The 27,821-nt window shown below is 42.0% G+C and overlaps 1 protein-coding gene across 3 annotated transcripts; it reads right to left on the reverse strand.

The window, feature by feature from the left end:
• Nucleotides 1–726: 726 nt before the first annotated feature.
• INSIG2 (insulin induced gene 2) lies at nucleotides 727–21,299 on the reverse strand. Of its 3 annotated transcripts, XM_083753833.1 has the most exons (7): nucleotides 21,160–21,299; nucleotides 9,976–10,069; nucleotides 9,713–9,823; nucleotides 6,516–6,640; nucleotides 5,722–5,888; nucleotides 4,770–4,869; nucleotides 727–4,118 (listed from the first exon to the last, which is right to left on the reverse strand). In XM_083753833.1, the coding sequence occupies exons 4-7, from the start codon at nucleotides 6,612–6,614 to the stop codon at nucleotides 4,077–4,079; spliced, it is 408 nt and encodes a 135-aa protein (XP_083609959.1). In that variant the 5' UTR covers nucleotides 6,615–6,640; nucleotides 9,713–9,823; nucleotides 9,976–10,069; nucleotides 21,160–21,299; the 3' UTR covers nucleotides 727–4,076. The 3 variants fall into 3 exon arrangements, with proteins under 3 accessions (XP_083609959.1, XP_083609958.1, XP_083609960.1); XM_083753832.1 differs by having other exon boundaries at nucleotides 9,713–10,069; nucleotides 21,160–21,277; XM_083753834.1 differs by lacking the exon at nucleotides 9,976–10,069 and having other exon boundaries at nucleotides 21,160–21,227.
• Between the last annotated feature and the right edge of the window lie 6,522 nt (nucleotides 21,300–27,821).

The following is a 27,821-nucleotide window of genomic DNA, read 5'->3' on the forward strand; positions in this document are numbered from 1 at the left end:
AATTCTTTTGGATTCTTAAATGGACCTATTCCCATGACACCATTCTACCATAGTTCCCTTTCTAGCTATGGCACTTCAAGGGAGTCAAAGGCTAAGGACATTTTTACAGGTAAGTTTAGGAACATTCTTTTAGCGTAGCACATGTCACCCAAGGTTTTTCACGTAGAAGCAGTGGTATAGATGTGAGCTTTAAAAAACTATATATAAGCTACAGTCTTCATCCAAACCACCTTATGTGAAAATGCTAGATTTAAGCATTTGAAAGGACTGTATTGCTATTCCATATATAACTTATTTGAAGCCCTTCAACGCTACAGTAAACAAAATAACTGGCAATTAAATTATCTCATTAACAAACTAATTACAACTCTGTTCATCAGGAAGAGGAAAGTAATTTTATTAGATGAAATTGTCCCGATACTCTTCGTTCTTCCCTTTTCAATGTACCTTTTTTTTCAGTTAGTTTTGTTTCTTCACTTAATTCTCTCACCTCCGCTGCCCTCACCATAGTTGGAAGGGTTTGGATCTTTAAAGGGCCCATCGTGCTGCAATCATCTTGACTCATGGCAATTTCTGATTTATGTGTATTAACGGGCTTGTTTCCTTGTAGCATTTCCACAGGTGTTCCATAACCATTAAGGCGCTCCAACAGCCAGCATTCTAATTTGATCTTTGAAACGGGATAATTATCAATTATTGCTTCTTGAAAAATGAAAAAGAAACCGGTTCAACGAGGCTGTAATTATATTTAATACATGTTTTGCTTTTAACAGCAATTTGAAGTAAACATCGTCAACCTTTACAATTCAAAACTAGTGAAGAGTTTATAGTGCTTATAAAGTTGTATCTAAAATATATCTTAGTCATCCTCTACAGAACATTTTGAAGACAGTCTAATATTATAATTACACATTATACAGTAGCTGCTTCTTCCCACCACTGTAATTAAGGCATTCCCATTACAAACCTCTCCTCCCAAAATTCTAGTACTGGCTAGTAGGTACATAAAAATCAACACATGTTTTGTTAAACGAAAAGCTACTCATCAACAGAAAAGCAGTAGTCCACAAGAATGACTTTGGGGTGACTTTGCATCACTGGCTTAAAGACATGGAAGAGTCACTGAACTGATTCCAAGTGGCATTTTCAAACTGACCATGTATTATCTATCACTGACTGACAAACAGTGCAAGGCCTTGTATACAAGGATGCCTGGTGAGTAGTTACGATATACAAAAGGTTTTATTCTCCATGTTCATGTTAATATACAAAGGATGAGATAAATATATGAAGATGTATGTAAGATTTAACACCACATTTGAAATTTTTCAGCAAGGTGGATGAAAACCAGTTTTTCTCCCTCGTTACAGCTGGGTGAAAAGAACACGTGACACAAAAGCAAGAAAGATTTGTAAGTGGCAAATCTGTTAAGTCCTCCAAAGTTTGCAGAGTCTGTTACAGAATACAGTGGTATTCATAACATTCAATTAACATAGCCATGAACAGCCATCTTTTTTAGCTATTGCATGCCATATTGTGAACTGAGGTGCCACACAATTGCTCTTCGTGCCTTCATAGTTCTTTTCACATTTCGTGTCAACTAGATTTAAAAGCAACAACTGTGGGAACAAGAGACCTGCTATACTCCCAAGACCATCTACTCCCAACAAGAGTTGCCCTAGACTATACATGTGAAACAGAAGGTGATCTCCTTGATAACTACTAGCTCTCTGCTGATATGCTCCAAGCTCACCTGTCTGTGGGAAGGCCCTGGAGAATACAAGCAATGACTAGAAACTTCTAAGTAAGGGATCTCTTGTACAGTTCACGTAAAAAGCTCCACACATCTTACTGCTGTTGCCTAATTTAGTCACTCTATTGTTTTCCAAGGGCCAAACTGCCAGATTTAAGCCTTCAAAATATACTCATGCCACAATTTTAACGAACACTTTAAATAGTTGGGTTGACCCATAAATATTAATCAGCAGGATCACTTGCAAGCTCTGCTGGAATACTAAGCTCTCTGTTGACTTAATTTTAAAGTATCTCCACAATCCCAAGTGACATTTGTACCATTCAAGGAAATGCTTCAAAATTACGGTAAATCATATAAATATACACAAAGTGTTTGCATTTCAGTGTGGGGAAGGGCATATAAGGAGATACACTAAGGCGTAAGTGCTTTCTCCATAACATTAAGTCCATAGGATGACACTGGAAACATTTCAGTGCTGCGGTGGGAAGCTACAACACCAAGTGGGAAGTCTCAGCTACTGATCTTTTGCATATTATTTGCTTTTGCGCTTTTTCTTTTCTTTAAGTCTTATTGATTGCACATTTTCCTTCCGACATCTTTTTGTCCCAAGCTTTCATTGCATATTCTTCATATATTAGCAGGCAAGCCTTAAAAACGCTGCTTAGTTTGTCTGTTCCACAATTTTTTTAATGAACACAACAATATACATTATTAAAGAAAAATAAAACATTTTGTCTAAACACATCAGTTCTTTGGACCAAGCCCTTTCGAGTCACTGTAACACATTTTCTAAAAAAAAAACCTTTTACAGAATATTTCTTTTAAAAAGAAAATGTTCTTTAAAAGAATATAAGCAGCTCTCTAAAGCTAAATGAATGACAATAGAAAGAATGAAACTGGTCAAGTTTAGAACAGATTCAACTTATGCTTTTTACTTAGAATCAACAACTTTAGGGCTTCATTACAAGTAAGGCATTTCTCCCTTCTGCCACACCCCCAACCTCAATGGACACCTCTAATAAGAGTGTGTCAAGGTCACATCATACTCTGGCCTTCTTCGAGTCTGTTTAACCAAGAACAATCTAATGCAGGGATGGGAAACCTCTGGCCTGCCAGATGTTGTTGGACTACAAATTCCATCATCCCTGACCACTGTCTACGCTAGCTGGGGCTGATGGAAGCTGGAGTCCAACAACACCTGAAGGGTAAGGGGCTCCCAATCCCTGAACTACTGGGATCCTTTCACGTTTGCTGTAGCATACAACAATTATCCACTCATCCATTCTTTTCAATGGGGCACGCATAGGAGAAGTTCACAGCAGATTGTGTCTTCTATCATCAGAATGCATGTGAGAATCCACACTTATGCATATAGTGCAAGTGAAACTTCCAACAAGTAAACAGAGGCTGATCTCACTGAATTTAAAGAAGTTCTGGTTTTCCTATTTCCACAACAGATCTATCATCCACAGATGACTTATTTTCAGGTGGTCTTAGTAGCATCACTCCATCTCAGCCATGTCTGCACTCGCAGCAGTGTTACTGCTAGTGTTGCATGAAGAGTCCTACAACAGAATGCACCTATTTACAAATGAACATGGCAGGCACAGACATCATGACTGCAGCAGAAGCCTCACCTGTACGTATGCAGAATGGTCCAGGTTGGTTTTACATCCAATATACAATCAACCCATGACACAGAACAAGTTGGTTGTGTATAACTGTACCTGACATACAACTAACCTGTTGATTTTTTGGGTGGGGTGGGGTAGGGACAAGTGAAGTCACAGCCTTGAATTATATTTGTGATTTACTGTCCTCAATGCCTTTTCAGGCCACCTTTACATCACTCTGGCATGAATAATAAAATAGAAACACTCTAATAACATTTAATCCCCCAAGTTGTCCAGGGAAAGGTAAAAAAAGGAATGCAACCGAGAGAGAGAGAGAGTTTGGTTTGGCACAGGAACATAATGCAAATAAGAGGATGGTATATGGCAAGACTAGCTTACTTTATAAAGTAAAGGCTCCTATCTAAAAACCAACAACTTGTCCAGCATGTTGCATTCCAGCAGAATTTCACACTGATCAGATACCAAGATGCTGGGATTTTCAAGTGAATTACAGATGTAGCAATCACAGATTGCAGTAAAAAGTATCTTTTGCAGGTGGAACAGGCCAAGGGGGACAATGAGTGAGAGCAGAAGAAGACACAAGAGAGGGCAACGACTGTTTTGAAAACACTATAAAGTACTCCTTGGTGCCAGTTCTTCCAGGTCTGTCATTCATCCTCCTTGAGAAAGGTATGCTTTGCTCTTTTTCAGTCCTGATGAGACTTTTCTGCAATAACCTTGCATTCATACTACAAAATAAAAACACATAAATTAAGTGGTAAGTGTCTCCAAGAATCACACACACACACACACACACACACACACACACACACACACAATAAAGGATACACTGTAAAAATTGAGAACAAGAGATGCAAATGAGTGGAGCTCAGCATGGTAAATTTTCTGGGAGCCCAGCTTTCCGCCTTATTCCTACAATCTGCAGGTTGAATCCAACGTTGTGTTGAACGGACTTCCACTCACACAGCAGGACTTCATGATGCTGTCATGTGCTCTGCAGCTTTCCCACCCCCTACCAAACTTCTCTAGGTCTCCCAGCTGTCCAGAGCAGGTTTAGAGGGCATGTTGTGGGGTAGGTTTACAGGGGTAGCTGAGAAGGTAAAGTCCCATTATGCAAGTGGGAGTTCTGCTCATGCACAAACAACATCAGGTACATCTTGGGTTTTATCCTACAAGGCACTGTGAACTGAATAGTGAGTGTAGTTAAGTGGAGAACAGGGCAGGGTTGGAAAGCACAAGTACTGCTGTATGTTGAGCTGCCTGAACAGAAGCACAGTTATCTGGATGTGGCCTGCAAAGGATGGCTCACACATCTAAAGGTAGACAAAATTATTCACAAGTATGCTGCAAATAATCCCAGCACTGACAGACTAACTTACCATTGCCAGCTGCCTGCCAATGTTCCCCATAGTTATTCCACCAGCAAAAAATATACAGGGTAACCAGGAACGCACATAAAGGAAGTCAGGAGATGTGTATCTAGGGAGAGATAAAGAGTCATGGTTAGGCATGAAAGAATGCACAAAGAAACAGGAAACCTCCGACACTCTGACGCTGTCGCCTGGGCTCAAGACTGAACTGGTACAAGTAACAGCTTGTACTAATGTATCCGACACAGTCCCGTTTCTGAAAAACGAGGCACAGCCTGCTCACTGTGCATTGAAGCTTTGCAAAAAGACCCATAAGCAGCACTGTGCTGCAATGGCTGAGACACCAGCCCTTGCCCAGCAGATCTTCCATTGGAATCAGCACAGCACCTTAAGCCCAGCCCACAATGTCAGAATTGGGCACTGGAAGTCAAGCAAAAGCTTGCAGCCAGGCCCCTGACCCCATGCTGCACCTCCATGTAACGCCAGGCTTCCTTCCCTAGTTCCAAGTTTGAGATTGGAAAGGTAGCAATAGGGTTGTTGTTTTGGCCCTAGGTGCTTTGGCTAAGCTGCTCATAGGTCATTGGCAATGCAGCTGCCAAAACACCCCTAAGCTTTTCCCTTGGCCTTGTAAACTGGGAAGAGGGCAGACATCTGCTGCAAGGTTGGGAACCCAAGTGTGGGGTCCTGCTTGTGGTCCTGTTGCTTGAACACCTCTCCCCTTCTATTTCTTCTTTTAAAACAGAGCAGGCAGGTGTAGAAGCACACAGTCCCAAAGCCGAAAGGACAGGCCCATGCAAATCCCCGCACCTCTGGTGCAATCTTGCACACCATCCATTCTGATGGGATTGATGCACGCTGGGCAAGGAGTCGGAATAGTTTTTAGTATTTCATCGGCACCAACCCCGATACCTCTTCTAATATCCTAACATTACAATCGCCATACTGAAGAGAAAACACTTACTGATAAACTCCATTGTAGACGAGAAGCTGAGTCACCAATGTGGCAAGAAATGCAATTCCTATTCCCAGGCCGAAGCCACTTCGAGATCGATCAAACGTCCACCACAGCCCAATTGAAAGTGCAGCAAGTGTGAGGGACAACTGGATGTTGTTGGCAAAATCCACTTTCTGTGAGCGTCGTTAAGGAACGGTTTCGGAAGATCAGCGGAACACTGACTAATTGTTTTGGGATTTTGCCTCAAAGGGATTGCCAGTAAGCATAACACAACTCTGATTTTCCTGACACTGAACAGCTTTCCGAAAATCAGATCTAACTGGAACATCCCTAGCTGACCATTCGCAGCATTCTTAGGACTAGACCAAAGGCATGATGCTTGTTTAGTAGGCATGCAATTACTCATGAGTGCGTGTTGGCTTGCAAAAGTGCCTTCCTTGGGATAGCCACCTTGCTAAAAGTTTACATGCACCCTGTCATTAGTGTGAACTCTTGTGCCACGAGAATGTTATTTCTTAATACTTTATTGCTTCTTGCTGCTGTTTTATGGCCAAGCTTTCTTCAGCCACACTGGATTTTTTATTGTGTTTATTAAGTTATTTTAAACATGTAGCTTGAAACTGTTGTAAATCACCCTGAGTTAACAATGGAAGGGCAACTAATAAATTCACTGCCACGTCGGGGAGTGCACCAGGCGTGCAATCCCAGTGAAGTGAGCGGGGCAGCTGTTGTTTAGCTCTTGGCCTCCTAGAAAAAAGTTTGGATGCGGCTGCCAACTTCATTACCATAGAGAAGGATACAGCACTGGCATGATTTATACCAACAAAGACTGCTACACACCGCATCACACTGGACCATTCCCTCTTAAATTTGTGTGGCTCTCCCAGGTGTCGATCCATGCAGGGGTACAATAACCCAATCACAGCTGTAAATGACAACAACAAAAAGCCAAAGGAACAATTATGACTTCTGCCAAATTTGCCATTCGCTGACGCTCCCTAAATTGGCTGATAACATACTGGTAACCATTCATTACATTACTAGTTAATTTTACGAAATGACATATTTTTTTATAACTTCCCGCAGATGAAAACACGCTAGCAAAAAAATTTCTGCCACTGCCCTTGCCTTCAGCCTTGTTGAATGCCCTCCAGATGCTTTGGACTAGAACTTCCATTAGCCCCAGGCAATGTGGGAAACCAATGTGCTGGTTTTGACCTATGAAGCCTCATGCAGCTCACTCTCAAGGACCACCTGTCCGCACATGAACCAAGTCAAGACTGTGTTCATCACCTGAGGCCCTTCTCCATGTGCACCCACTGAGAGAGGTGCAGAGGGTGGAAACATGAAAGCAAGCCTTTTGACGGACAGCATCCTACTTGTGAAACACTCTCCCCCAGAAGGCATGCCTGGCACCACTGCTATGTATTTTCAGGCACCAGACAAAAACATCTCTTTGAACCCTTAAGGCTTTAGCCCCTTAATTTAGAGAGTATCAGAGTATCAGCTATCTGTGGCCTCTTTTAGTGGGGTGGGGTGTTTGAGACCTATATATGGATGTGTTTTTAGGTTCTCATTCTGTTTGGGTTCCTAATACAGTGGTACCTTGGGTTATGAACTTAATTCGTTCCGGAAGTCCGTTCTTAACCCGAAACCATTCTTAACCTGAGGTGCGCTTTCGCTAATGGGGCCTCCCACTGCTGCCAGCGCGCGATTTCCGTTCTCATCCTGGGGCAAAGTTCGCAACCCGAGGTACTATTTCTGGGTTAGTGGAATTTGTAACCCAAAGCGTTTGTAACCTGAAGTGTTTGTGACCCGAGGTACCACTGTATCCGGTTTTAATGTTTGTACCATTTTTGCAAGTTGCTTCAAGTCACCTTTGTGGGGAAAGTGGCTAATGAAAGCAAACAACAACAGTGCGGGATGCTGGGAGCTGTACTCTAAACCTCCAGAGGGACCAGGGTGGAGAAGGATGGCAAAAGACAATCAAGCCAAGCAAATGCTTATGTCTAGAATTGCCAATCTAGGTGTAAAATAAAAATGAAGCAAATGGTACAGTAAAATACTCAAGGATTTCAGATGGGCAAAAAATAAATAAATAAAAAGGAAAGATGACAGGCAGGCAGTTTAGAGATAAAATGAGTCTCTAACTGTGACCAAAATATTCCAAGCGCGCACAGACACACACACACCCCTGAGAAAAGAAAACCAACACATTCAGACAATTTACACAGACAATTCCTTTCAAATCTGAATCCTCTGTAAAATCTGTGGTGTATTAATTCCATGAAAAGGTACAAAAGGAAAGTAATTAGATAATGCAAGATACGTAGCCTTGAAGATTATCTTCAGCAGCAACAACAAAAACCTGTTTCCTAGACAATAGATCGGTTTATTGACCTGTATCAGAATCTGACAAGCAGCACCTCAGGAAAATATTGGCATATTATGGGAGGTTTACTTACAATAGAACCTTCCCCTAGTGCTGCCCCCTGACTCCACTGCCAAGAGGTTTCCGCTGATAAAAATCTTATGCAGCAACTAAATTCATTAAAGTGTTGGCTGAATCAGTGGTAGGGAGACTGGAAAGATATGTACCCTACCCTGCCACAGAAATCTAGTTGCCATTGTACTACAAAAGCCTTACCCAACCTGGGGTTCTCCAGATGTTTTGGGCTATAACTCTCATCAGCCCCCACCAGCAGTCTGGCTTACAGAAATTCTGCTCAATCAAAAGAATTCAGCAGACCATGCTACTTACTTAAGATCAGCATTGCCTTGCAAAATTTAAGAACATTTCTACTATAAATCAGATTTTCAAAATAAATAAATTTGGACCAAATGGAAATTGAAATCAGATTTTTTTTATATAAAAAAATGAAGTTGGATCACTGAATGCAAACTGGCTGCCCATGACTGCTTTTTCTTTTCTAAACTGCAGCCAGGGGAGGGGAGGTGCAATCCGGACTGGGACTGTAGCGGAAGCAAAGTGTTGGCGTCCCCTCCCACCAGCCCTGGTCCAGATTAGCTAGGCCTCCCTCTCTGCCTAGGGCCAGTCATGTGGTTGATGCAGGGCCAGATTTAGGTTACTGAAGATTTAGGCTACTGAAGGTAATGGGGCCCTTTATATGCCCAGCTGCCCTTTGTCCACAACAAATTGTCACTGTTTTTGGTGTTGAATGTATGCTATATGGTAATTTATGGGCCCAATAGGTATCTAAAGCCATTTGCACATGTTGCCATGCAACCAGTCCATGCAGAATGTAGGCACCCTATATATAGAAATGAGCAAACCAGTGAGATTTGAGGGAGCAGACTAGCAGGCAGTGCCCATTACTTACATCATAGGAGCCTACACAACACAAAACACTGTTGCTGTATGTAGGTTTTATTTTATTTTTTTATCTTATATTTTGGAAACGTACATCCAGTCCCCCCCTTTAAATTTCTCTGGAGGCCCCAAGAGAGTAGGGCCCTAAGCTATAGCTTGTTTAGCTTATACGTAAATCTGGCCCTGGGATGCCATGCCCAGATTGGCCCATGAGAAGCAATGACGAATGGAGAATACCTGGCACGCTTTCCTCTGCCAGAATCTAAGACATCCCAGCAAGCTAATCCCTACTAGCAGCAAGAGGGGGAGCTGTAACTGGGTTGCACAGTTGCATGAATCCAGCATCTACATATTCTCTGATGTGCACGCATGAGTTCTCGGCACATTAGGTTCCAGCACATTAGGGCTACATGATGCACCTCCCATATCTGTGACTCTCTGTCCACCTCATTCTCCATGGCTGAGCAGAGGAGACAGGGAAGTGCATAGATACAAAAGGTGCACCCAGACCTCACGTTCCTCTTTACGCCCCTTGCCTGGTTCATGTCCACAGGTGTCTTGGAGGAAAGGAGGAGGCAATGCCAAATGGTGCTTCTGCGGACCGAATCAAGCCCATGATGTTTCCCCTAATAAGGTTTCTCTCCGGCCGCATTTGTTCCGACATACCTGATGCTGTTCCACAGCAAAGCGGGACCCACCAAGCCGAAGAGAAGACGCTGGTGATCACATCTGGTGGGAACAAGGTGACGTTTCTCTGAATTTGTAGCAAGTTTAATACTAGAGCAAGAAAGACACCAATTAAAAACAGGACGATCCCGCGGATCATCAAGTTCAGGCTGTGGCTGGTCACCGAGGAAATGTACGGACCGCACTTCTTTGGGATGGATGGCTGCGTATCATCGTCATCTGCCATGGCCGCCTGTACTTACAGCAGAATGCAACGCATATGTTGGGAGAGAAGGCAGGATGACCAAGAAGCTTGAAGCAATACTATTTTTCTTAATTCAGGGTATACTCCAAATCCTGTGCAAAACAAAACAAACAAACAATATAATTATGGAACGCACTCATATATAATCTTTGAAGAAGGCTGCTGCAGCATGGCATTAACTCACGAGGACTTCTACTAGCCAATTTCTGCAGCTTTCAATCCTTGTGCACCTTTGGAGAGCTACTGTACAGGGAATAAGTGGCAAGTGGATTCAACCCATTCCAAAGATGCTTCTGAGTAGAAAACAAGCACAGCTGCTCTTGGTGCATGTCTCAGCTGCCCACTAAAATACAGAGGCATCAGGTTCTGCAATGAATGCACACTAATGTGTGTGAGCAAGAAAGGCTTTTTTGTCACTATTCACAGTGGGGAGGACTGGGTTAAAAGAGCACTTTGGCAATGTGGCTACTCACATGGGAAGAAGTCCATAGGTGCCCACTGCTCAACTGAAAATATAGGTTCTGCTAAAAAAAAAATAAGTTGCTGATATAAAGATAAATGTAGCATCAGCTTTCATTTATTTTAGTACAATAAAATTCTACTCCTCATTTGTGAATAAAAGCTTTAAATCCTGGGGTCATATGCATCCAGATTTTATTCAGAGTAGACCTATTGACACCCATGGACCTAACTTACCCATGCTCATTTATTTCAATGGGTCTACTCTATGTAAGACTTAGTTGAGTAACACCCATAACCACCATCTGGATAGAAAGTTGCAGAAAACAAAATGGAAATGAAATGATTTTTACTAAACTTTCTGGTTCATCATCACTGCTTCAGGAATTATTTACCGTATTTTTCGCTCTATAAGACGCACCAGACCACAATACACATCTAGTTTTTGGAGGAGGACAACAAGAAAAAAAATATTCTGAATCTCAGAAGCCAGAACAGCAAGAGGGATCGCTGCACAGTGAAAGCAGCAATCCCTCTTGCTGTTCTGGCTTCTGGGATAGCTGCGCAGCCTGCATTTGCTCCATAAGACGCACTTACTTTTTAGGAGGGAAAAAGTGAGCCTTATAGAGCAAAAAATACGGTAATCTTGACAAAACTGATACTAGGAATTTTGGTCTCTATTGCTGAAAGATTCAAGGCCCGTCTTTTTCAGACTCACCTATGAAGACCTACTAATAAGATCAGAAAATGGATGGAAGATGAGAACATATGAGGAGTTGAAAGGTAAATTAGCAAGCTGGCTACAATTCCACCAAATAAACGCAATATGGACAGAACACAAAAAAGTAGGGATGAATGAGAAGAAATCCAAATTCCAGATAGAAATAAGTGAGGGCAAATCTAAACTATTATCCAAAATGTATCATATATTATTGGAATGGGACACCAAAGATGAAGAAATAAAGGAGGTTATGACAAGATGGGCAATGGATCTGGGATATAATATAGAGTATGATAAGTGGCGGAACTTATGGACTAGTGGAATGAAATTCACAGCATGTGTAACACTGAGGGAAAATTTAGAAAAGATGATGTATAGGTGGTACATTACCCCAGCAAAACTGGGGAAAATGTATAAAACAGGTAATAAGTTTTGCTGGAAGTGTAAAATTAAAGAGGGTAACTTTTTCCACATGTGGTGGACATGCGATGTAATGAAGAAATACTGGGAACATATTTATAATGAGTTAAAAAAATATTCAAATATACATTCCCCAAAAGACCAGAGGCCTTTCTACTAGGAATAATTGGGGACGAAATTAAAAAAGAAGACAAAACGCTATTTCAGTATGCCACAGCCGCCGCTAGACTATTAATTGCCCAAAATTGGAAAAGCCAAAGTACCCCAGAAATTAGAGACTGGCAAACAAAGTTATTAGAATTTGTAGAACTCGCAAAAATGACACAAAAAAATAGAAACCAAAAAAATACAAAGTTTATTAACGATTGGAACAAATTTATGACTTACATTGAAGGGAACTATAAGAACATAAAAACTACAGCAGGACTGATATAGATCTTATGATGTGTAAATCATTATAATTAAAACAAAAAAAATTCCTTCCAGTAGCACCTTAAAGACCAACTAAGTCAGTTCTTGGTATGAGCTTTCGTGTGCATGCACACTTCTTCAGATACACTGAAACAGAAGTTTCCAGACCCTTCTATATAGTGAGAAGGTGGGGAGGGGTATTACTCAGAAGGGTGGTGGGAATGGGTGATTGGCAGATAGCTGTGATGAGCCTGTTGACGACTCTTAACGACTGCAATAGGTCTTACAGGAAGAAGCAAGGGGTGAAAAGGTGAAAAATGGCTTTGTCATGTATAATGAGATAAGAATCCAAGGTCTTTGTTCAGGCCAGGTTTCTCCATGGTTTTAAGTTTGGTGATAAGTTGTAATTCAGCAGCAGTTCTCTTTCTCAAGCTCTGGGAGGAAGACCTTTCATTGCCTACAGACAGCCACCCAGCCTTAAACAACTCCTAACCCACAATAATACTACAACCAGACCTAACACGGACATCTGCCAATCACCCATTCCCACCACCCTTCTGAGTAATACCCCTCCCCACCTTCTCACTATATAGAAGGGTCTGGAAACTTCTGTTTCAGTGTATCTGAAGAAGTGTGCATGCACACGAAAGCTCATACCAAGAACTGACTTAGTTGGTCTTTAAGGTGCTACTGGAAGGAATTTTTTTTGTTTTGACTATGGCAGACCAACACGGCTACCTATCTGTTATATTTTTATTAACTGCAAGAGAAATAAATTACTCATATTAAGAAGCCTGAAACCGGGAGGGATAGAAGTCAATAGGTGTACAAAGGAACGACTTAAGTATTTTAAGATATAAAGAGATAAATGAGAAGACAAAGAAACGTAATGGGAAACGGTCGCTATTTTTCTGTTATGTTCAGAAATTTACTTAATTTCCTATTTGTGTTTTTGGGGTTTTATGTAATGGTTGTAACTGTTTTTTCGTTTTTCGTTTTTCTTTTTGGTTATTTAAGCGAAAATCAATAAAAAGAATTTTTTTTAAAAAAAAGAAAGATTCAAGGCCCGTCTCCCCAAAAGCTGAGAACTAAACATGGAATATCATAGGCAGCCAAACATTCATGGGGTAATGGTGAATCACCGAAGTAGCATAGCCTGTTTTCTTTTCTTTTGTTTTCCTTTTAGCCAAAGCCTGGCACACATCATGTTACCACAAACTTAAACATACCAAGTCAATGTGGCAACCTCCCAAAGAGGTGATTCCACAAATTGCTGTGATAGTAAGCGATTAGCGATTGCATAATAAACTGCAGAGCCTAGCTTTAAGTTGAACTTATCAGGAATAGAATCAGAGTAGCTGCACAGATAGTATAATGGCTAGGGTGTTGCTTTGATGGGGAAAGAAGACGCAGCAGTGTGACTACTTAGAAGTCAATGGAATTATCCTTGTGTGCCTGACGATTGAATGATGACAACTTCAGTAATTGACTTGGTTAGATCAATATGCAAACAAAAGAATGGAAACACACCCAAGCATTATTAGGTAGTACCGGAGGTAGGAAGAAAGTATTGGTAGGCAGGGCCTGGTGTACTTTACTACAAGATTCAGACCTGAATAGCTCAGCTGGTTAAAGCATGGTGCTGATACAGTGGTACCTCGGGTTAAGTACTTAATTCGTTCCGGAGGTCCGTTCTTAACCTGAAACTGTTCTTAACCTGAAGCACTACTTTAGTTAATGGGGCCTCCCGCTGCTGCCGTGCCGCCGGAGTACGATGTCAGTTCTCATCCTGAAGCAAAGTTCTTAACCTGAAGAACTATTTCTGGGTTAGTGGAATCTGTAACCTGAAGCGTATGTAACCTGAGGTACCACTGTAATTACATTGTTGCAGGTTCGATCCCTGTATGGGACAGCTGCATATTACTGCATTGCTGGGGTTGGACTAGGTGATCGTCAGGGTCCATTCCAACTCTGAAATTCCATGGTTCTGTGATTTCTAGAAGAGGTGCTTTTCAAAGAATTGTAGAGTTAGAAGTGGACCTGGAGGGCCATCTAGTCCAACCCCTGCAATGAAGGAATCTTTCGCCCAATGTGGGGCTCAAGCCCCTTACCCTGAGATTAGGAATCTCAGGCTCTACCAACTGAGCCATTTCTGGTGTTGCTGTGTGCCTCTCCTCTCCCCACAAAAACATCATTCAGTAAAGGGTTCTCATTCATTAAAGGTGTTCTCAATTTCTGAAACAGGTTTTATTAAGACACAAAGTGCTACGGTCAGGTGAGCTAAAGGGGTGCTTGCACAACAGTTCTTCACACACTTAGCCCCGCGCCAGAAGAGCAGAACATGCAGAGAAAATGACTAAGGTACGCTTTGAAATCAGAAACCTGGCTGGGCAAACTTGCGTAACTCCAAAGCTGGTCCTCTGTGTGGTAGAAGAGGAAAAGGGAGCCTTTCAGCGAGTGTGCATGTATACCTGAAGAATTTCATAGGAATAGGAGAGCTGTCTTCCCAGATCAGACTAAAGAGATATCAATTCAAACATCCTATTTCCGACAGGAGCCAGCTAGGTGCTGACAAGCAGGACAGGAAACGAAACAGTCAACCCAACCCTTTGGTGCTCAGAATTATTATGTTATTAATGCTTATTTCATCTATGAGTCGCTTCCCACGAGGCATCCCAAAGTGATTCACAGTATAATAAAAACTTATATAAAATGGCTACATAGATAAAAAACAAATGAACACATATATTTGAAAACAACAGCAGCACGTGAAAGTTTTAAATCTGATACAGAGGTAAAGATCTCTATTTTGAAGGCTTGCTGAAACAGGAATGTCTTTAGCACTCACTGAATGACAACAGGGGAGTTGCCTCTCTGATATGTAGCAGACATAGATATGTTCCAAAGGGGAGATGCTACCACCCTAATTCTGGCCCAGTTCTGAAATGAACCTCTTTGATAGGGTGGTACCTGCAAGATGCCCTCCATGGAAGGGCACAGTGATCAGTTGGTTACGTAGGGGATGACTCAATGTTTAAGTTATCCTTGTTTAGATAGCATCGTTCAGAAAACAGAACTCGCTGTGCAGGTGGTGTCTTTAGCTCCATGGTGAGGTGTGCTGCATGTACAGGCAGACCTTTCAAGTTTTTGCAGAGTTTCCAAGCTTAACTCCATTCAATGGTTTGCTTTGCTCGGAAAAGCAGAAGTCACCCACAGAAGCTTCAGCCGAGCCACACAATCAACTCTTACTCTGAACTCACAACCTAAGCCTTCAAAAAGCATTTCTTCTTGTGCCCTTTTCTACATCTTGCCCCCAGTGTCTTAGCCATCTGCCTTCCCTCAAGGCTTTTCATCCAACTCACCACAAACTCTTCAAAATACAAAATATTACCACCAAAAGCTGGACCGCTGAAAGCATGGGTGCTGTGTTGACAATTGATGCATTCTTTCAGAACCTGCACACTAGTTGTGAGCAAAGATCCACCACCACCTATTGCTTCCCAACTGCGTATCTGGTGCAAAGGGATCCCAAAGCATTCCTAATAATAATAATAATAATAATAATAATAATAATAATAAATTTTTATTTATACCCTGCCCTTCCCGGTTCAGAAAACCGGGCTCAGGGTGGGTAACAACAAATTGAAAACACTTAATTGATGCAACAAAAAACAGCATAAAATACAGTATAAAACGTGAATGACAATAAATTCAGAATTCAAAAATTAATTTAGGGGGGAAATCCATCCAATAAACATTAGATGATCACTAGGACTAGCTGGCTAAATTAGTCCTATTTGGGCCAGCGAGGAGACCAGGGGAGAATTAGCTGTGGGATCCCAGAACAGGTAATCTTCATAAAAAGGGGAGGGGGAGGGAAGGAAGGGGAATAGATCAGGCTGAGTTCAAATTGAAAGCCAGGCGCCGTCTTACAGGCCCTGCAGAAGGAATTTAAATCCTGCAGGGCCCTGGTCTCATGGGACAGAGCATTCCACCAAGTCGGAGCCATCACTGCGAAGTCCCTGGCCCTGGTGGAGGATAATCTGACTTCCTTAGGACCCGGGACCTCTAAACTATGATTATTCATGGACCTTAAGGTCCTCCGCGGGGCATACCAGGAAAGGCGGTCCCATAAATATGAGGGCTGTACAGAACCTTGCTAGACTACCTTTGTGGAAGTGGGTTGAAAAGTGATTGCAACTTCCTTATTTTTTATTTTTTTACTATGCTCAGTTGGCAATTTGTTGGGTGCAGAAGTGCAGGCCAGCAGCAGTACTCCACACCTGCAGGCAGTTCTGTGTGCTCTGAGAATCTGCTGAATAAGAGGTGGCGTAGAAGAAACACACAGTCTCTTGCCGCTACATCTCCTCCACTTGCTTATGAATAAGCGCTATCAAAAGATGCAAACGGTTGGCAGCTTCAGAATGTGCAAAACAACGCTTCTGGGGGAGGGTTTTCCCCTCCCTTTAACGTTCCAGGTGACTAAGCTGTCAGTCAAAATACTTGTTATACACAAATGTAAGACCGGATCCATGTAGAACAAGATATTTGATTGACAGGTTGGAAAAAGAGGTGTCTGAAAAAGGAATTCTGCCAGTCTGATCCAGGGGGTGTGTAGGGAGAGCTGGTGAGGAGTGTGGAATTTTCTTGAGTACAGTACTTGATGTAGAAGGCATAGAAGTATGCCTTAGTTATGTGATCATATGGGTGGTTGTTTTTGCTTTGTTTTGAAGGCTGATTTCCCCACTTCCAACTCTGCAATTTATGCAGCCTAAGCTTTCCTTTGGTCCAGAATGACCTTGTCATAACATTCTTTGCTCTGGTGACCATCAGGTCTCACTTTTGGTTAATTGCCATCTCTGTGCAGACTTCCTACAGTAGTTCCCTATCATTTGCAGTTCTCTTCACAGTTCAACAGTCAAGTTGCCTACTGATCTAGGCAACTGCAGGTACATTACAGTGTTTTGCTACAAAGCAGGAAATAGAGTTTTCAGACTCTACTATTGGGTTTTGGAAGGTCCTCTAATGTTTGAAATCTGCGTCCAGAACCTCGTTCTGGGTTTGTAGTCAAGACATCAAGCACAGTTCTGAGACCAAATAAAAAAAAAAATCCTTCCAGTAGCACCTTAGAGACCAACTATGTTTGTTATTGGTATGAGCTTTCATGTGCATGTACACTTCTTGTATCTAAAGAAGTGTGCATGCACACGAAAGCTCATACCAATAACAAACATAGTTGGTCTCTAAGGTGCTACTCGAAGGAATTTTTTTATTTTGTTTCGACTACGGCAGACCAACGCAGCTACCTACCTGTAACTAGTTCTGGGACCATGTGTCAATGACATAAATGAGTGGGCAATGCCTTGGTCTGACGGCACTGTCCCCAATATAGATAGAAAAATACCACAAAACAGCTATAAAATACAAAGTTTTTTTTAAAAGATCCAAGGGCAGCTACAACATCAGTCCCAAAAGAAAATTAAAACACCAAATCAGTTAAAACTAATTCAAATATGTTTGCAAGGCAGCTTGCAGGCTAGAGGCCTGTATAAATAAAATGTTTTTTGCCTGCTCCTCCTCAACTGAAAGCTAAGCCAAGTGTTCATTCCCCACCAACAATTTTTTGCAAATCCCCTAAAGCAGACATGACAAGGCCGTCAGTCATTTTTCAGTTCTTTTACATATAAAATGGAACGGTCTTACATTTGATGGGGGATAGGGGACACAATAAAGTATTTACAACAGTTCAAGAGATTTCTGTGTGAAGACTAGTGTCCAGACAAGACCTTTTGTGGCTGCATGTGGGGTCCTGTTTTCTGTGATGCCCACCTCCTTACCAACTCTCAACTTGCCACTGTGCTAGGTATAATCACCCTCACATAAGAGTTATCTTCTGATCTGGTCCTCTCCATAATGCCAGCAAGAGGTACTTCTATTTTGTGTGAGTAGCCTACATGGCAGGGCCCGATATAAAATCAGGCCATCAGATAATGGAATGTGATGCAGAGGAAGAGCTCTCATCACAGAGAATGGCTGGCTAAGCAGCAGGACATACGGCACCATGAAAGTGCAACTAGTAAAAGGTGCAGAGCAAGAAGGAAAAAGAGGGCTTGGGTGCACTTGCAGAGATCCTCTCCACATGCATATGGAAGCTTTTATGGACCAGGGAAGGGCAAATTTGTCTATTTCCGGCCTGGGTTAATTTTGCACATGTTCATTCACAAACTCATTCCTGCTTTAAAATGCTATTTGCTTTTAAACAATCTGCAAAACGTATTTGTATTAATTTAACATATTTTATCTCACTGTGTGCATTTCTAAACATGTTTTATCCTAAAATAACTCACTTGGTTTGTTGTTGTTGAGCCAAGAACTACATCACAAAATTTGGAGAAATACAAACTCCAAAGGATAATTAGTCCAATCTGCAAGGAAATATAGATCAGGCTAGTTCACACTGGAATTCACAGAAACTGAATTGTAGCTGCACCCCGAGATACCTTTAATTTATAAATCACTTTCTCAAAAATGAGATTAAAGGCAACTCAACTATTAACTATTACAATACTTAACTATATTAACTCTTCTTGAGCAATGCACTAGTATCGCACAAATTTATGGTTGAGTAGCACATAAAGCAAGGTAAGAAAAGATCTCCTGCATTGAAGCAACTCTTGCAAAGCTCCCTAGCGAAGGCATTGCACCATCAGTGGCCTTGAAAAACGAAGGCATTTTCAAAACAAATACTCAGTCTGGAATGCAGAATACTATAGTACATGTTTACAAATTATTCCTTGGCACAAAACTGCAAGCAAGAAGAATTACCAACGAAAGAAGAATGGAGGATGAAATTGATGGACTATGCAGAATTAGATAAACTAACAGGAAGGATTTGAAACCTGCAGGACCAGAGATTCTCAGAAGACTGGAGTAAATTTATGGATTATTTGAAAAGTAATTGTGATGAACCGATTACGCTAGTAAGTTTGCAAGAAATTTTGTAAGGTGAATTATTTGAAACATTGCAAAAAAGATAATGAGGAGAATTATTAGTTAAAGATAATTAAAGGTAATATGAAATTAAGAAATGCATAATAAGTGATAAGAACGGGAAATCATCAGAGGTGTTGACGGAAGTCCAAAAAATATTGTATAAGATGTGAAGTTCTGTTGTATGAATGTTTATTAAAATGTTAAAAACTAATAAAAAATACATTAAAAACCCCAAATTATTCCAAATTATTCTGAAACAATGGGGAGCAAATATCCTAAATGACAAGATACCTATATAGCAGATTTCCTATTGATTTTAAATGAAATGATTTTAAATTGCATTCTGTATGAACAACACACAAACCTCCTTTGTACAGTACCACAATAACTAGACTCACAAATATGAGTCCGCTTATTTTGGTTTGGCTTGTTATTTCATGTTTGGCTATTTGTTGTTTGGCTTGTTATTTGTGGCTGCCATGCCAGGAAGCACTATGCAAGGTGTTTTCTCTTCCTGGTGAGGTTTGCTAGGGCCTTTGGGAAGGAACCTAGTGACTATCTTGTTCTCAGTGTACATTACAGGGGCACTGCAAGCAGATTTAGTGGATCCCAGTTATACAGCCATTGACGACATAATAGCAGATTCAAAACAAATGCACAGATCGACTTGCATGGACAGCTATCTGTAGGTAAACACTTAAATGAAATTGCCATTACCATGCTTCTACAACCTCTCAAGAAAGTTGGTGATGGTACAAGTCAGTTTGGTGAGTTCCAGAGAGGACACATAGCCATGTGGTAGCTTATCTCACGTGGGTCCATCTATAGTCACCTAGTAAGGCATGGTTGGAACGCAAGAGACATAGTGATGGACAAACAGAAAGTGCCTAACACTGCGGGCCAACCCAGAGACAGGAACAATTTACATACACGCAGGAAGGACTTGAAGATATTTCTACTGCCGCTGGTGATGCAGATTGACGTTGCTTTTAAATCCCTCGAGTTAATAAAAAAAACGAACAAACTCTCCCCCACCTCACTTTATTCTTAGATGGAACTGATAAGAGCTTGATATAAACCTTGTACATAATTATATATCTTCAAAATCCTTGAAGAAATGACACTAGAATAAGTGTGTTTGGGCGGGGGGTGAAGATACCTTTTCAAAAAGCAGAAAATTTGTTGCATCAAAAAACCAGAAAACAAAGAAAGCGCCTGAATACTAAAACCCACACTACATCCACTCCCTGTTTTGCCTTCTGTGACGTAGTCAGTGACCTGATGAAGTGTATTGTCCTAAAGGGATGACGTCTACTGCAGGATGCAATCTGGTGGACATTGTGTTGCGGTTAGCTGGGAGCACTGAGCTAGGACCAGGTTCAAACCTCCTCTCAGGCATGGACTTCACTGGGTGGGGACGGGATGAAATTTGGGCAGGCAGGGGGAGATTGGCAAAACGACATAATTTCGCCTTGCGCTTCCTTTTATGTGCAACGGTGGGATATAAATACAAACAGCAGGCAAGAAGAAACCTTCATTCCTGGCTTTGATGTAGACAAGCTACTTCCTGAACCGGATGGTCTTTGAACCAGCCAATTTGGGCTGTATCAAGTTCAGGTTTGGCTGGTTAGAGGAAGAGGTGTTGGGGTGTGTGTGTGTGTCTGGAAAGAGGACAGATTCCCTGCGCCTTGTCTTGGTTCTCGACCTGGCGATTCAGCTGCTTGCAGGGGGTTGGACTAGATGACCCTTGGGGTCCCCCCTCCCAACCCTACAACTCTCTCTACGAACACATGTGTCGTTCTCTCCGGCTTGACAGGAGGGCAAGGAGCAGCAAGCACCCTTTACAAAAGTAGCTGTCTAGACGGGGGGTGGCATGAGAATCACCCCTGACCGTCCGTCCGTCTGTCTGTCTGTCTCCCTCTGACTGGCAGGCGTCAGGAGCCCCTCAACTCCGTCACCATAAACCAGGAGAGACAGGAGGGGCGCGGGGAAGGCTCTACAGCTGCCTATTAGGTACAGATAGACATATAGATATATGGGAGCCCCCCGCCCCCTCTGCTGCCGCTGCTGCATCCCCTCCTAAGCGCCCTCCCCGCTCGTCGGCTGCAGCCCCGCCGCGGCCGAGTCCCGCTCCCTCTCCGCCCGCCCCGCCGCAGGCACGCCGAGCTCTCTACTCACTCTGCCTCCGCCATCTTCTCCCTCCCCTGCCTGCTTGCTAGTCTCCGCCTCCCGCGTCTTCTCTAACCCGGCAGCGGGCTCGCCTTGCCGACGACGACGACGACACCTGACTCGGGGCAAAGCCGCTTCCGCCGAGCCGCGGAGGCTGCAGGGAAGTCCGGGGCCCGAGAGGCCGCCGGGACCGGGAGACCGGGCAGCGGGGTGGTGGGTGCTGCCGGCTGCCTCCCAGACCGGCGACGAGAAGTGGAGGGGGGGCGCCCCACAATATGCAAGGATTGAGCTTTGTGCGCTTCCTAATAAATTTGGGTTGCGAGTTGGTTTGCTTGCTTGAGTGTGGAGAGAGAAGAAGTTCCAGTCAACTCTTCCATCATCATCATCATCATCATCATCATCATCATCATTATTAGACAGATATGCTTCAAACCAAGTAGGAAAGAGGGGTTGGTTCTGCGTTTGGGTCCTGTCGCATTTTCTGAGCCATTCCTACACTGCAAATTTAAATTGCTGCGCAGGGAAATAGCGGGTTAGATTTATAACTGGTCGTCTGTTTTCAGACTTAAGTGTTTGCTATTCTGTGTATATTTTTACCTGGATTTGGATGCAACAGAATACGCTCCTTTGCGCATAGTGGTCTATCGTTGGACCATTAATTGTTTGCTAAAAGTAAAAGTTAGCAATGGTATCTATATTTAAAACTGAATGATTATTGCACCCAAAGCTAACAGCAGTGCTATAGCCAGCTCTTCCCCCCCTTTCCCCCCCCCCCTTGGCAGACCCCTTGAGAGAAGTATGGTAGCTTTTCCTTCATCACATCAGCATCTTCACAAGCAGAATTGCTGCTTGACCAGCTGTTGTTAAAACTCCTAAGGGCCCTGCCTGGAAAAATGAAATAAAATAGCAAGCTTAAAATGTTTATAATAAAATAAAAATAGAAATCAAAGTAAGTTGTATAATGTGACACAAAACTGCATTGTGCTGTATTTTTAAATTCATCAGAATAATAAAGAGCAACTACCAATTGGATAATTGTTCTCCATTACTTGTGCAGCTCTTTACACATGGAAAGAAACTTTACAGTTTCTTTACAGTATTATCCCACCCCAAGGACAGCTGTTCAGTATTCCCCCTTTTAAAAGAAAAACTAGGGCTGTAGGTTTAATTGATTGACAAATTAAATCCATTTAAAGAAATCTGTCATGCAAAAACAATTACCAGTGGATGCCTACAATAGTGAAGATTGGTTATTTATGGTTCTGGCTACTACTGTATTTCATTTGACCTGTCTGTAGATTTATTGCAGGATAAGAGAATTCCTTTCCTAAGGTGGAGTGACCTTTTCTGGTGAAGATAAGCTTTCTTGCACATCACTCCTGCCTGAGGCTAGAGACTCTCACACATGTAATAAGTACACCTCAGAATCTCAATTCAGGAGATGTGTGCCTTTTCCAGGTACTGCTACTATTTGATTGCTTAACTGAGTGAAGTTATAGTGGAGCAGTTGTCTCGGAGCCCGTTCACGGCACTTCCCAGATGTGATCTTACACAGTTCCACAAATTTGTGTATGAAGGAAGCGTGTATCAAGGATGGGACACTGTATGGATTGCACCAAGAAGAAGTGACTCTTGCCACTGCAAGTACATGTGAATTCTGCCACAAACACCAGGACAAATAGGGCTGCCATATTTCCCCCTGCATGAAACTCTTTGCTGCATAACATGCCGAAACCAACAGGTGCAACTTATTCTAGATTGTGATAGATTGCTGGAAAATACTTGTGGTGAATTTTGCCTGTGTTGCATTTATTCAAGTAAAATAGATGACAGTCTTACAAGTGTGAACAAAAGAAGCTCATACCAAGAACTAACTTAGTTGGTCTTTAAGGTGCTACTGGAAGGATTTTTTTTGTTTTGACTATGGCAGACCAACACGGCTACCTATCTGTAACTGGAGCTTTTGTGAGAGTGTGGCTGGAGTAGATTTGGCACAGTTGGGTGTCATTCATCAGAGGGGCAGGCCATTGGCTGAGATGCAACTGGTCTAAGGGTCAGGAGATCAAACTGAGCCAAGTTTAGGTAGCAGGTTCAAGGAACACAGTCAAACCCAGGAGATAGCAATAGAGCCTGCAGTAGCAGTCAGGCATCAAAACAGTAGGGTGGCAATGGTAACCAGCCTCATAGGCCTGTAGATTGCTGCAGTGACATGCCCACTGTGGCACAATGCAAGTATTTTAACACTTTAGTGCTAGCTGCTTCCCTAATGGCTTTATGGCCCTCAATTCTTCAGTAAACTAGGGGGTTCGGGCTCCCTGGCACACAGGGACAAGTCATGAAGCAAGACACACTTGCAAAGGTGACCTAGCCATAGCTACCTGACTTTTGAGCAGGTCATTTTATCTGTCAGTGACAAAATAATAAATTTATATTTTCTGCCAGATTTTTAGACTGCCCTTCCACCATAGATAGTGACCTTATCACAATTTCCAACAGAAAACAGATCCTATTTAACAGAAAAGAACCGTAAGACTACTTCAGCCTGATCATTAGTAAAATGCAGCAGTGCAGACAACCCTCAAAACGTTAAACCACATTTGCTAATTTCCTCCAAAGGCTTTCAAGAGCAAAGTTTTCCTGGTTACGCAACAGACTTTGGTAAAGGGGGTACACTTGAGGCCCTTTGAAGTAGTCTGTGTGAAAAAACAGAATATAATGTTTGGGGCAAGGGAGTTGAGTTTGAGTGAGGTCACAGAAAATAGCAATGTGTTGATCTTGGGGTGGGGGGGGGGGGACGGTGACATTTCCACTAAAGCAGCATAGCACATTGACACAGAAGAACAGCAAGTTAGTCTTTTTACACAGGCCACAGAATAAATAAAAGAAATGAAGGCAATAGTGGATTCGTTCCTGGGAAATTTGTTTCTGGGTAAAGTAAACAAGATAACAAAAAGTTAGGTTAACTTTAGGCAGGATGAGTGCCACACTGTATATTTGCAGGGACATCAGAGTGGTTCTGCCTTCAACTTTACATGAGATTGCTGTAGCAAGATTTCTACCTTTCCGTGGGATTATCCTTGGTAGCAGAGTGGTGCCTAAAAGACAATGGGAGGTTTTCAGTGCCTCAAGAGTTCTGCTTCTAAGGGCATTAGTGTGGGAGTATCTGATTGCATTTGGGGGCCTCCTGCATACTCCTTCTCAACAGCCTGTCAGTCCCTTTCGGAGTGGGCCAGCTTCATTTGTACAAACTCTCACAGCTTATTTGCCATTGAAATTAGCTGCAGTTCAGCCCTTCTAAGACAATGTTTCAAAATTGGTAGGAGAATGGGGTTGCTTGCGCTATCGTCACTCCCAACCTCTACATGTTCAGATGAAAATCTGCGTGAAGCAGTGTTCTTCAGCCTTGGAGTTCCCACAGGCTGTTGGGACTCCAGGGACGATGGGAGTTGTAGTTAACAATATCTGAGGAGGACCTAAGGTTGAAAACCAGTGGCATAGACAGCTGGCAGGGTTGGCCCAATGGCCCAAGACATTTAGCTACCTGAGATGAAGGTATGTAGTTGACTAGACCGCAGTAGGAGACACAAGAGCACTCAAATTTACGTAGGAGAAACCTAGCTCTAGATTTGCATTGTGGAATAATCAAAACGTGAAATCTACTATTTGTCTTCATCATACTTCATTGGGTATTGCATCATAATTCTAAAAAGCATTTGTATGGTGTCAGTCAGGCTTAAAAAGGGTCCCCAGGCAGTTTACAATATTAGAATAGTGTTACAATTAAAACCCATAAAACTTCAAAGCAAGCCAATAAAATGACTTCACATGCAGGTAAGAATTAAAATGCAGCAAACGCTTGGCAGAATAAAAATGGCAGGTTACAACAGTCCTAACCCCACCGATCTGCTGGCTGCAGGAGGTTAAGACTGAGCAGGGGCACCTCTGGCAGCAGAGGAGAATGCCTACAGATCCCTACAGATATCTCTCTGGGCCTAACGATACCACTGATGTGGGACATTCCAGGGTGGAATGGAGGCCCTTTCATTTATCGGGAATGGGCTCCCCCTGTACACCAGCCCAGAGGTGGCACAACTATTTCTTCCCTTACTAGAACGGGGGGGGGGGTGCCCAGTGCGCACACACTTCCATTATCTCCCCACCATGACCTGATGTGGCTTTAGAAGTGACTACCTGCCACTTCACACATGCACATACTGAGGATTGCACTGATAAGCTACAATCCAATATATGTTTACCTGGGACTGATGGAACTTATTGGCACTTCTGAATAGACATGTATAATAGAACTGTACTGTTAACCTCCACCCCACCCCACTGGGGGGAAATCGCCAATGAAGGTGTCAGTCTAACCTCCCTCGAAAGGCGGTATCAGTCTGAACATTTTTACTTTTAGCCTATAATTAAATATACTGTATGCTGTAAAGCCACACAGTTATTAAAATATCTATCCTTGTTCCTTTGAATAGCACAGTTTGAATATGTCCTTCCTGCTGGATATTCAGAATTTGGCATGCAACATTGGGTGGGGGGCGGGAATGCAAGTGTTGCTTGTTTAAAGGCAGCTCTTGTAAACATTCAGCCTTTTAATTGCTGCCAAATCTTAAAGGAAACTATAAGAACCAGAATAGCTGTTCCAATGCGTATGCAAAAGGGTTGTAATCAAAGCTGGTAATGTCCAGCATGTAGGAACATGGTTGTGCATAAAGGGAGACAGCACACGGCTAACAGTTCCAGCAACTCGGCAAGAGTGCAGCCTACAAGAGATAAGTCATATAAAATTGGTTTTTCAACGAGGCTGACATGTTAGAGAGTAAAGATAAAGAAACAGCTGTAGCATCAAATCATCAGCTCACATCCCCAGCTATAGAGGCAGAATACACAATTTGAGTTGCATTGACTTATTTTATCATTTATGAAAGATTGCCGGATAGTCAGTTGGAAAGACTAGAGTTCTTTGTTTATCTGTAGGCCAGGCATTAGTTATGCACAGCTCACCCTTTTCTGATCATGCAACCTGTGTTTAATTTCATATTTGGAATCCTCTCAAATCCACACCCATTAATTTTTATTGTTAGTTTGTCTTGCTACTTATATCCTGCCTTTTGATAGATAGATAGATGATTGATAGATAGATGATAGATAGATAGATAGATAGATAGATAGATAGATGATAGATAGATAGATAGATAGATAGATAGATAGATAGATAGATGATAGATAGATAGATAGATAGATAGATAGATAGATAGATAGATAGATGATAAGTAGATAGATAGATGATAGATAGATAGATAGATAGATAGATAGATAGATAGATAGATAGATGATAGATAGAGATAGATGATAGATAGATAGATAGATAGATAGATAGATAGATAGATAGATAGATAGATGATAGATAGATAGATAGATAGATAGATAGATAGATAGATAGATGATAGATAGATGATAGATAGATAGATGATAGATAGATAGATAGATAGATAGATAGATAGATAGATAGATAGATGATAGATAGATAGATAGATAGATAGATAGATAGATAGATAGATAGATATAGATAGATAGATAGATAGATAGATAGATAGATAGATAGATAGATAGATAGATAGATGATATAGATAGATAGATATCAGGAAGCATAGGCAGGTTATTCACACAGGTTTAGCTGATGAATAAACACAGCCAGCCAAAGATATTTTTGGCACCCCTCCCCATCAGGGAAAAAAGGGTGAGTAATGATCTACATTGGGAACTAGTGGGGAATAAAGATCTACATTGGGATCTACTGCCTGTGGTTCCTGCCATCTGAGGCAGCTTGCCTCACGGGTGGCATGGGACTGTGAATAAACATGCACCTGGCTTGGCCCACACCTCCCTAATCACAAAGAAATGTGTTAATGGGGCCCTCAGAGGTTCGGAGACAGGGTGACCCAGGAGAGGACATTCTTTCTGGTAACCCTAAATTGTGGAATTCACTGTCCACAGTGGTGTTTCTTGTGTTTTTAATATTCTGTTAGGAGCCATTGAGAGTGCTTGGGGCAAAGCAATCACATACGATAAGATTTCTTTATTATCATTGTCCCTTGCAGAACAATGAAATTGAAAATTTCATTGACATGGGCAGCATATAAATAATAAAATTATTATTATTATTATTATTACTGTACTACTATTACTATTACTATTATTTCTTCATTTACAGCTTTCCCTCTGTTCTCAAGATGCACCTCTTTAGCCTGGCCTTTCATAGCTGAGAGAGATATTTTTAGGAGTGACTGCGATTTTGCATTTTATATTGCTATAGCCTGCGCTGCAACTTTCTGGTGAAGAGTAAGTAGCTAACAACAACAACTACTATTTGTTAACCAATGTAGGTGTATGTGTGTCGTCAACAACAACAACAACTCGTTAACCAATGTAGGTGTACGTGCGTCTAACACTGCATGGGATCAGGCTGCCTACCTCCTGTAATCAAAACTTGAAAATAAATAAATACCAGCAAATGGAGCAAAGAAACAAATGGGTGCTTCTTGAGTCTGCCATTCTAGGTTGAGCTGTGTCACAGCTGCACAGTTTAAGCTGAACCAAGCTGAACACCCTGGGTGGTGCTCTTGCACAATTCCCATTCACTGAAATCCAAGTTGCTC

The sequence above is a fragment of the Podarcis gaigeae genome (genome assembly GCF_964106915.1).
Source record: "Podarcis gaigeae genome assembly, chromosome: 1".
Taxonomy (NCBI): domain Eukaryota; kingdom Metazoa; phylum Chordata; class Lepidosauria; order Squamata; family Lacertidae; genus Podarcis; species Podarcis gaigeae.